At 68.0% G+C, this 10,526-nt stretch overlaps 2 protein-coding genes across 2 annotated transcripts; both read left to right on the forward strand.

Moving 5' to 3' along the window:
• Positions 1–1,535: 1,535 nt before the first annotated feature.
• On the forward strand, positions 1,536–5,237 carry EMIHUDRAFT_456253 (putative Lysyl-tRNA synthetase). Its single transcript, XM_005784003.1, has 14 exons — positions 1,536–1,663; positions 1,805–1,915; positions 2,066–2,350; positions 2,430–2,471; positions 2,944–3,104; positions 3,176–3,308; positions 3,723–3,758; positions 3,830–3,958; positions 4,034–4,144; positions 4,322–4,378; positions 4,498–4,623; positions 4,698–4,755; positions 4,831–4,892; positions 4,959–5,237. The coding sequence occupies exons 1-14, from the start codon at positions 1,556–1,558 to the stop codon at positions 5,013–5,015; spliced, it is 1,476 nt and encodes a 491-aa protein (XP_005784060.1). The 5' UTR covers positions 1,536–1,555; the 3' UTR covers positions 5,016–5,237.
• A 2,785-nt stretch (positions 5,238–8,022) lies between these two features.
• On the forward strand, positions 8,023–8,602 carry EMIHUDRAFT_231606 (hypothetical protein; the record flags this gene model as incomplete). The annotated part of the gene is made up of 3 exons (XM_005784004.1): positions 8,023–8,188; positions 8,450–8,517; positions 8,594–8,602. 3 exons carry the CDS (start codon positions 8,023–8,025, stop codon positions 8,600–8,602), a joined length of 243 nt encoding a protein of 80 aa, XP_005784061.1.
• Positions 8,603–10,526: the final 1,924 nt, after the last annotated feature.

Raw genomic sequence — 10,526 nt, forward strand, 5'->3', positions numbered from 1 at the left:
CTGGGAGGGGCCGCCGCCTCGTCGGCGCCTTGGTCGGGCTGGTCGCGCCGCGGCCAGCCTTTGCGGTGCCGCTCGTCTTCTTTGCAGGCACGGATCGCGAAGTCCTTTCGCTTGCAATGGGATGCGACTGCTTGACGCCCCCGGGCGTGCTCTTGCGCCGGAGTGCCGCCTGCAGCCGGGGCAGGGTGAAGCCACTGACGCCCTCCTCGATGCCGTCAAAGCGGTCGAAGAGGGCGGTCACGTGATCCTCCGTCGCCGAGATGCCAATGAGGGGGCACGCCTTGAGACAGACCCCACGGCTGAGAATGTGAGCGCCCGTACTATCGTGTGCGGCGTTCCGAGGCTCCCGAACTCGGTGTCTGCCATTCCTCCCCCATCTAGCGCACGCCTTGAGCCAGTCGTGCCGTGAGATTGGGGCGGATGCGTCGACGCCCCACCTGCGCACGCGCGCAATCATGATGCGATCCACTCAGATGGACCACGTCACTCTCCACTGACAAGCGGAGCCCGCCAGGGCTGACGCATGGAGCGCGCGCGCGGGGACGGGGGCGTCCTTTCATTTGTGGGATCTGTCAGGGAGGGAACCGGAAGGGCGCACCCGCGGAAGACCTCTCCCAGTTTGAGCACATTCTTGGACAGGACTTTGAGCATCTGCTCCATGACGAGATCCGCCATCCCCTGCGGGTGTGACTTGCCCCCAGTCTTTGGAGAGGGCCTCGGCCGACCTTTCCCGGTGGGCACCTCATCTCCGGAAACCACGTCAGCACCGGCATCGGCACCGGCGGTTTCACCGGCGTCGGATGTTTGCGCAATGGCGGCCTCCGAATCGTCCGCCCCGCCTGCCTCGTCCGCCCCGCCTCCTGCCTCGTCCACCTCGCCTGCCTCGTCCACCTCGCCCGCCTCGTCAGGCTCGTCAGGCTCGTCGCTCATCGGCGTCTCTCCCCTGCGGTCTGGAGAAGGCGGCATGGTCGCATCAGGAAGGCTCGCGCCCTCAGCCGCTGCCTCGCCGGGAGCCTCACTGCTCATCTCTGTGGCGGTAGCCTCTGACGGGGCCTCCGCCTCCGCCTCCACCACCCCGGCCTCTGCATCAGCCACCTCTGGTTCCACACTCGCTTCTTCCGCCCCGACAACATCTTGGCCAACGTCACCGTCCGTGCCCGGCGCTCCAGCATCTGCGGTACCGGCATCCAAGGGGGAGGGTTCGCTGCCTTCACCTCCCGGGGACTCGTTTGCTTCCGCTGGCCCTGCAGGAGGGCCTTCAGCAGGGCCTTCTTCCGCCCCCTCGGCAGCTGGGACGCCTCCAGCCTCCTCCTCACTCTCCTTCTCGGCAACAATGGACGGAGTCTCGGGCAACGGCCCGGCCGCCTCTGCACTGTCAGCAGCGGCACCGGGCACGGCCGTGTCTTCAGCCGGCGCGTCGGCCGTGTCGTTCGTGGCTTCATCCATTTCGGCAGCTGCAAGTTCGCCACCGTAACGGCAAAGAAGGAAGAAAAGTCCGCCGAGTTTTTCTTGCGATCTCGCGGCCTGGGCCGGCAGCACACGCTCAGACACCACAATGCTGCTTCTGCGAACGCTGCTCCCGGCGGCGGTGAGCTCGCGCTGCTGCCGGCTCGTGCCGCCGCTTGCAGCGCTCGCCAGTGCTTCTCCTGCCGACGCTGCGGCGGTGCGAGCCTTTTCGATGCAGCAAGCGGCGGTGGTGGCGGCGCAGCGGCAGCGGCGGGTACACCGTGGCGTGCTCGGCGGCCTGCGCATGTGCAGCGGTGGCGGAGGCTCGGCTCTCGCGGACCTCGAGAGAGACATCCAGGCGCAGGGCGAGGTGGTGCGCGAGCTCAAGGCGGCCGCTGAGCGCGATGAGGCCGCGATCAAGGCTGCCGTCGAGCGTCTCCTCGCCCTCAAGGCGCAGCTTCCCGCACCGGTCGAGCCACCACCAGCTAAGAGCGGCGGCAAGGGCGGCGGCGGAAGGGGCGGCGGTGGCAAGGGCGGCGGTGGCAAGGGCGGCGGCGGCAGTGGTGCCGCCGAGGCGGAGCTGAGCGAGTCGGAGATCTTTCGGGTGCGGCTGGACAAGGCGCAGGCGGTGGCGGCGGGCGGGCACACGCCGTACGCCTACTCGTTTGCGCCGACCCACTCCTCCGCCGCCTTTGCGGAGGCGTTCGATTCTCTCTCTCCCGGCGCCGAGGATGCGTCTGCCGAGGTCGCGCTGTGCGGCCGTGTCATGACGAAGCGCTCGTTCGGCAAGCTGGCCTTCTTCACGGTGCAAGACGGCGAGGGCACTTTCCAGCTCTATCTCGACAAGAAGCGCCTGGGAGCCGCCTTCAGGCCCTTCCTCGACGCCACCGACGGAGGCGGCTTTGTGGGCGTGCAAGAGCCGACGCTGAGCTGGGAGGGGTCCGAGATTGCAATCTGCCGTAGGCGACTTTGTGGGCGTGAAGGGCGGCGTCAAGCGGACGGACAAGGGCGAGCTGTCGGTGCTGGTGGCGGAGGCGCTGCCAGCCGAGGCGTGGCGTAAGGGGCGAGCCTCGTCTCTTCACACCGCCTGCTGTGAACAGGTGCACTCGCGCCTCTCCGAGCTTGTCGCGCGGGGCGGCGTGCACGGCGTCTCTTCACACCGCCAAGCTGTGCATAGGCGACTAATAACCCCACTCGTACCCCAGCCCTCACCCTAAGCCCTCACACTAGCCCCCACCCCCGACCCTCACCCGTACCCACACCCTTCTCCTCACCGCCACCCTCCCTCCCCCTCCCTCCCCTCCCTCCAACCCTAGGCGACACTGCTGACCAGCCACCCTCCCTCGCCCTCCCTCCCCTCCCTCCAACCAACCCTAGGCGACACTGCTGACCAGCCACCCTCCCCCTCCCTCCCTCCCCTCCCTCCAACAACCCTAGGCGACACTGCTGACCAGCCACCCTCCCCCTCCCTCCCTCCCCTCCCTCCAACAACCCTAGGCGACACTGCTGACCAAGGCGCTGCGCCCTCTACCCGACAAGTGGAAGGGGCTGGCCGACGTCAACAAGAGGTACCGGCAGCGCTACCTCGACATGATCGTCAACCCGCGCGTGCGCGCCACCTTCGCCGCGCGCGCGCGCATCACGGCCTACCTCCGGAGGCGCGGCGCGGCAGGGCGCGAGAGATCGCCGCTGCGGACGGCGCGTTTGGCTCACCTGCGGCATTGGGCAGGTACCTCGACGAGCGCGGCTTCCTCGAGATCGAGACGCCGTGCCTCAACGCGCAGCCGGGCGGCGCAGAGGCGAAGCCGTTCGAGACGTACCACAACGCCCTCGGCCTCGACCTCACGCTGCGGATCGCGACGGCGCGGACCACCCCTAGACGCGGAAAGACGGACATCCGGTATTCCAACGCGCGCTCGAGAGGGCACGGATGCAGCTGTAGCCGGCCCTAATCCGCCGCATGCACTGCGGTCGTATCCCTCGTGTTCACGCGCTGCTCTGCATGCTCTGTGCACAATGCGGCGCTTTCCCGCCCTGATGGCGGCGTATTCACCGCGAAGGCCCGCTGGTCCTCACCATATCTCCCCCCATCTCCCCACATCTCCCTATATCTCCCCATATCTCCCCCCATCTCCCTATATCTCCCCACATCTCCCCACACCTCCCCACATCTCCCCCCACGTCTCCCCCCCTCTCCCCACATCTCCCCACATCTCCCCACATCTCCCCCCACCTCCCCACATCTCCCCATATCTCCCCACATCTCCACCGCGCAGGAGCTCTACCTCAAGCGCCTCGTCATCGGCGGCGTGGAGCGTCTCCACGAGCTCTCGGCCACGAGGAGGTGTGAACAGCGTCTCTTCACACCTACAGCTGTGAACAGGAGCGTGTCTACGAGCTCGGCCGCATCTTCCGCAACGAGGGCATCTCGACGCGGCACAACCCAGAGTTCACCTCGATCGAGCTCTACCAAGCCTACGCCGACTACGAGGCCCACGACAGGCCCCCGGGGGTGACTCGGCCACCGGACACGCCCCCCCACGACCGGCCAGGCGCGTGTCTCTAGGACATGATGGCCCTCACCGAGGAGCTCGTCGCCGGCGCGGCGCGGCACGTGGCGGGAGGGACTTCCGTCGAGTACCAGGGCGCCTCCATCGACCTCGCGCCGCCGTGGCGCCGCGTCACCATGGCGGAGCTCGTCGCGGAGAAGCTGCCGCAGTTCGACTTCTTTGCGTTGCGCGAGGCGGACGGCGGCTCCGACGCCGCCTCGGGCGGAGAGGGGCTCGCTGCGGCCCGCGCGGCCGCGCAGGCCGCTGGCGTGGCCGGCGCCGGCGAGGCGCCCTCGCTGGGCGAGCTGCTCGCGCTGTGCTTCGAGGAGCTCTGCGAGCCAGAGCTGGTGCAGCCGACCTTCGTCCTCGACCACCCGACCGAGGTGTCGCCGCTGGCCAAGCCGCACCGGACCCGACCGGGCGTGACGGAGCGGCTCGAGCTCTCGTCGTTTGCCGTCGGCCGGAGGCGTGCCCACGCATCTCGGCTGCATCTCGGCTGTAGGAGCGGTTCGAGCTCTTTGCGGTCGGCCGCGAGCTCGCCAACGCCTTTTCGGAGCTGACGGACCCGGTGGACCAGCGGGCCCGGTTTGAGGCGCAGGCAGCCAAGAAGGCGGCGGGGGATGAGGAGGCGAGCGGCAGACGGCCCCAGCCCCTAGACCTTGCCATGTGTGGAGATGCCCCCCCCCCCCCCCCTCATAGCAGGCGTGCGGCGTCGACGAGGACTTCCTGACCGCGCTCGAGCATGGCATGCCGCCCACGGGCGAACTCCAGCGTCCGGGGCCGCGCGCCAGCCGGTCTGTGGGCAGCGTCTCTGTACGACGTATGCGGTGAATAGGCGGACTGGGCATCGGGATCGACCGGCTGGTGATGCTGCTGACCGACTCGCCTTCCATCAAGGCGACAAGCCCGCTGTCGCGCCCCTCCGTGCGTGGTTGCGGCCAGCGTGACATTCTTGCACCGTAGGACGTCATTGCCTTCCCCCTCCTCCGCCCAGAGGGCCAGCCGGCACCAAAGGAGTGACGCGCAGAGCTGCAGCTGGCGAGAGAGCGGAGTCGCGAGTCTGTCGGAGCAGAGACGTCGGCTGGAGCGTCAGCGCGTGGAGGTCGCGCGCGTGGGCTGGCCAAACATGTTTCACGTACGGTGTGTGGGCGCGGGGGCGCGCCGCCCGCGGGCGGCGGACACGGGGCAGGACTTGCGCAGGGGACCGCAGCGCGATCTCGTAGGTGCGTCAGCGTGGGGCGCGCCGCGGCGCCGCGGTGCCGGAGACACGGGTCACGTGGGCGTGCAGGGCCGCGAGCCGCGAGCGTGGGTGCGACGTGTGCGCGCGTCTCCCCGCAGGTTCCACGTCCCCACCGGCGTCCGTAAACTCAGAGTTACTTTAACACGGGTCACGGCGCGCGCACCCCGCCACCCCCGGGGGGCCCCACGCGCTACCGGGTACGGCCCGGGGGCCAACGAGGAGCCCGGTTGCGGCTCTCCGGTGGCGGCGGTGGCGGCGGCGGAATCAATCGCCATGAACGCCGTCAGCCCGACCGTGCTCGCCGACCTGCGCCGGGGCGACCTGACCTCGCTGCGCGCCCTCCTCTCCGGGCGGACGCGCGGCGCGGCGCTCACGGCCCTGCTCGACGCGCGGCTCGAGGCCGAGAACCAGAACACGCTGCTGACTTGCGCGGCTTGGCGCGGGCAGGCCGACGCCGTGCGGTTGCTGCTCGAGAGCGGCGCGAGCGTGGGGGCGACGTCGGGCGACAGCTGCTCCGCGCTGTACATCGCGTGCGAGGAGGGCCAGCTCGACTGCGTTCGGCTGCTCCTCGGCGCCAACGCTGACGGCGACCAAGCCAAGGATGACGGCACCACGCCGCTGTTCATCGCGTGTCAGAACGGCCAGCTCGAGTGCGCCCGGCTGCTCCTCGGCGCCAACGCTGACGGCGACCAAGCCAAGGATGACGGCGCCACGCCGCTGTTCATCGCGTGCCAGAAGGGCCACCTCGAGACATCTCGGCTGCTGTTCGCTGCCGGCGCGTCGGTCAACCAGGCCAAGGACACCGGCGCCACGCCGCTGTACATCGCGTGCCAGAAGGGCCAGCTCGAGTGCGTCCAGCTGCTTCTCGAGGCCAGCGCTGCGGTCGACCAAGCCAACGTCAACGGCGCCACGCCGCTGTACGTCGCGTGCTGGAAGGGCCACCTCGAGACCGTCCAGCTGCTCCTCGGCGCCGGCGCGGCGGTCAACCAAGCCAAGAACGACGGCACCACGCCGCTGAGCGCTGCGAGCCAGGCTGGCCAGATCGACTGCGTCCGTCTGATGATCGCCGCTGGCGCTGCGGTGAACCAAGTAGACGCTAGCGGCTTCACACCGCTGTACGTCGCGTGCCAGAACGGCCAGCTCGAGTGCGCGCGGCTGCTCCTCGAGGCCAGCGCTGCGGTCGACCAAGCCACCGTCAACGGCGCCACGCCGCTGTACATCGCGTGCCAGAACGGCCAGCTCGAGTGCGTCCAGCTGCTCCTCGGCGCCAGCGCGGCGGTCAACCAAGCCAAGGACGGCGACGCCACGCCGCTGTTCGTCGCGTGCCAGAACGGCCAGCTCGAGTGCGCCAAGCTGCTCCTCGGCGCCAGTGCGGCGGTCAACCAAGCCAAGGGTGACGGCGCCACGCCGCTGTTCATGGCGTGCTGGAAGGGCCACCTCGAGTGCGTTCGGCTGCTCCTCGATGCCAGCGCGGCGGTCAACCAAGCCAGGAATAGCGGCGCCACGCCGCTGTTCATCGCGTGCGAGACGGGCCAGCTCGAATGCGTCCGGCTGCTCCTCGATGCCAGCGCGGCGGTCAACCAAGCCAGGAATGACGGCACCGCGCCGCTGTACATCGCGTGCTGGAACGGCCACCTCGAGATCGCCCGGCTGCTCCTCGAAGCCAACGCGGCGGCCAACCAAGCCAACGTCAACGGCGCCACGCCGCTGTCCATCGCGTGCCAGGAAGGCCAGCTCGAGTGCGCCAAGCTGCTCCTCGGCGCCAGTGCGGCGGTCAACCAAGCCAAGGGTGACGGCGCCACGCCGCTGTTCATGGCGTGCTGGAAGGGCCACCTCGAGTGCGTTCGGCTGCTCCTCGATGCCAGCGCGGCGGTCAACCAAGCCAGGAATAGCGGCGCCACGCCGCTGTTCATCGCGTGCGAGACGGGCCAGCTCGAATGCGTCCGGCTGCTCCTCGGCGCCGGCGCGGCGGTCAACCAAGCCAAGGACGGCGACGCCACGCCGCTGTACATCGCGTGCGAGACGGGCCAGCTCGAATGCGTCCGGCTGCTCCTCGGCGCCGGCGCGGCGGTCAACCAAGCCACAGGCCGCGGCTTCACGCCGCTGCACGCCGCTTCACGCCGGAAGGGCCACCTCGAGATCGTTCAGATGCTCCTCGAGGCTAGCGCAGCGGTCGACCAAGCCGGGGAGGGCGGCGTCACGCCGCTGCTCATCGCGTGCTACCATGGCCACCCCGCTGTCGTGCTCTGCTTGCTGCGGGCGGGCGCTAACACAGCGGCGAGCACCTCTGACGGGCGCACACCGCTGCAGCTGGCCAAGGAGAAGGGCCACACCGAGTGCGAGCGCGCACTTGTGGCGGCGGCGAGGGAGGCGAAGAGAGCGGAGATTGAGGCGAAGGTGGAGAGGGCAGTGGCCGAGAGGGCGGCGGCCGAGAGGGTGGAGGCCGAGAGGGCGGCCGAGGAGGCTGCGGCGGCGCTGCTGTCAGAGGCAGAGGCGGAGAAGCGCGCCAAGGAGAAGAAGAAGGCCAAGAAGAAGGGCAAGAAGAAGGGCGGCGGGGGCGGCGCTGGGCCGTCGCAAGAGCCCGAGGCGCCGGCAGAAGAGGCGGCGGAGGAGGCGGTGGCGGCGGCGGAGGAGGCGGAGCTTGCGGCGGCGCTCGAGGAGAGCGCGAGGCTGGAGGAGGGGAGGCGGGCGGCGGAGGCGCAAGGGCCGTCCTCGGCTGCAGAGGCGCCGGCTCCGAGGGAGGAGGAGCCGCCGGCCGACTTCATCTGCTCGATCACGACCGAGCTCATGAGCGACCCGGTGATGGCGGCGGACGGGCATTCGTACGAGCGGTCGGCGATCGAGCGCTGGCTCGCGACCAAGTCGACGAGCCCAATGACGGGCGTGGCGCTCGTGCACAGCTTCCTCGCCCCCAACCACACGCTGCGCCGGCAGATCCGGGAGTGGCAGCACCGTGCTGGCAGCAGGCGCGGGCTTGATCGCGCTCTGGGGGGACTTGTGGGGACTCTCCCGGGAGTGGCACACAGAGACAGTGCTCAGACCTGAGTGGCACACTTCTCGTGACCGTACACCGTGGCTAGTTCCATTTCACTCTGACACGCTAATCTTGAAAACGCGTCCAACGGAGCTCCGTGTTGCTCCCAGCGGAATCCCCCGCGCTTCCTGCGGCCATGGCCGATGATACTAGTATGAGAGGTCATCTGGCTACCGCGAGCGCGACTCAACTCGCCGACGTCGTCCGATGATTGTGCCTCAAAGTCAGCCTTCGGAGGCTATCGTGGGGTCGAGCCGGCAGTAGCCGTGACATGTGGTTCCACCACCCCTCGCAGGCTTTGCCTCTGACCGCCACCGTTCCCAGGCTGCCTAATGGGATGGAAAGGAAGGCTCGGCGAGCGTATAGAAGCGTGCTCGACCTCGTCGTGGCAACCTGCACGGCAGCGCTGGCAGGCGCGATGAGCGTCGTGCCACCTGACCCAAGACGGGTCGCAGGCGTCGTACCGAGCGTGTCGAGACCGTGTCCTGATGTGATCTGCACGGGTGAGTCACGTCGGCGTCAAAGGAGCGACGTGCGACCTGTCAGAGCTTGATCTCCGATCTCAGCGGCGTCGAGTCGTCTCCGGCGCGCGACAAAGGTACATCCCCAGGACGCGCAGAGGCAGCTGCGACCCCGCCGAGTGGACGGTTGCGCACCGCGCCACCTGCTGTGTGCGACCGTCTACTCGGCGGGGTCGCAGCTGCCTCTGGAAGGCACCCAGATGTACCTTTTTCGCGCAATGGTCAAAATCAAGGTTTTGTAACGCGAGCTGTGCCACAGTGAAATGGAACTAGCCCGTGTAGAGTACTCGCTAATCTCTATGCTTTTTTAGCTGGTCCTGTCATGCACGAATGACGAGGACGAGCGCAGTCCCTTACCTTCATGTTGGGCTTTGGGCATTGGGGCCCGGGGCCGGTGGCTCCTCCGCAGTGAAACCACCCCCTTCCCAACCGTCGGAACAGGCCGGAAGCGCCGCTTGGACGTGGGTCACACAATGGCAGCGCTCCAGACGCGCTCTGGTAGCTGCCCATGGAGCTGTAGCCCATCGCGCGCGTGCCGGACGGCCTCTGCACCTCTACTGCAGTGCCCTCCTGCACCGAGCGACGCGTCAAACCTTTGTTGCTGCCCATGAGGCATGACCGCCGGCGGCTCCGAGCTCGGGTGAGCGAGCCCTGGCTGAGCTGAGCCACTGCGGTCGCAATGCAGCGCTGCGGTCGGTGCAGAGTGGCCGTGCGCGTACGGCGTCGTACGCGCACGGCCGCTCTGCCTCAGTGGCGTGCGGCTTGGGCCAACTGAAGGTCGCTCTCCGACCTCGCTCGCCGAGCTCACAATCCGGCGCGAGCCGCATCGAGTGGAAGTTCGACTTCAGCTGCCGCGAGTGGATGGACTGCCTTGTCGAGTGCGAGCAGTTGGGCTCCGCCGGGAGCCCGAGGTGCAACACGTTCTCTGGGCGCCAGCAGACGCGAGCGCGCGAGCGCGTGTTGAAACCGGACGCTCCACAGCAACACTCAAGATACACTCGAAGTGGGTGCACGTTTTCTTTTCGGGTTTCGTGGGTTCCTAGTGCACTTGGAACCGACGAAACCGAAGACGGTTGGCCCCGGGGTGGTTTCACTGCGCGAGGCCGGTGTTAGAGGGCCCACAGCGTCCTAATCTAAAATCTGAGGATTAAGGATTCAGATTTCGCTTTAGTGAGGCCAAAGTGAGTTTATGGATGGGTGAGAACGATGCGCGACACGAGGAGGCACGCGGACCGACTCGTCGGCGACTCTGCTGCACGCCGTTTCAGAATTTTTCTCAGCGTGAGCGAGACGTGGAAGAGTGCCACCGTCGGGTAGGACGGGTCGGCCCGGAGCATCGGAGTAGCCGTCGTGGTCGCGGCGAGCAGCACCGGCCACTCCGGCGCTGCGTCGGCACCGTGGGAGCATGTCCACCGCCACTTCGCGGTCGCAGCGCTGCTTGTCGCCCGAAACGCCGCATATCCCTCTGGCGGGCCAAAGATCGACTCGCATGAAGATTTTGACTCGACGGCGGCATGGAGGCATCACGTCTCCATGCCGCCGTCAAGTCGGAGCCAGTCTGCGGCGACCACAGCGCTCACCGCAGGGATATGTGAGCTTTTCAGAGTCAAGTGATTGCGCGAAATCCCACACTGGTGGATTTTGGGGCGCTGTGGGCCCCCTACCGGTGTGCGCGGGAGTAATGGAAATCTCTGCGCAAGACCAGTAGATCGTTGGGGTAGAGATAGTAGATTAAG

The sequence above is a fragment of the Emiliania huxleyi genome, assembly GCF_000372725.1.
Source record: "Emiliania huxleyi CCMP1516 chromosome Unknown EMIHUscaffold_174, whole genome shotgun sequence".
Classification (NCBI taxonomy): Eukaryota; Haptophyta; order Isochrysidales; family Noelaerhabdaceae; genus Emiliania; species Emiliania huxleyi.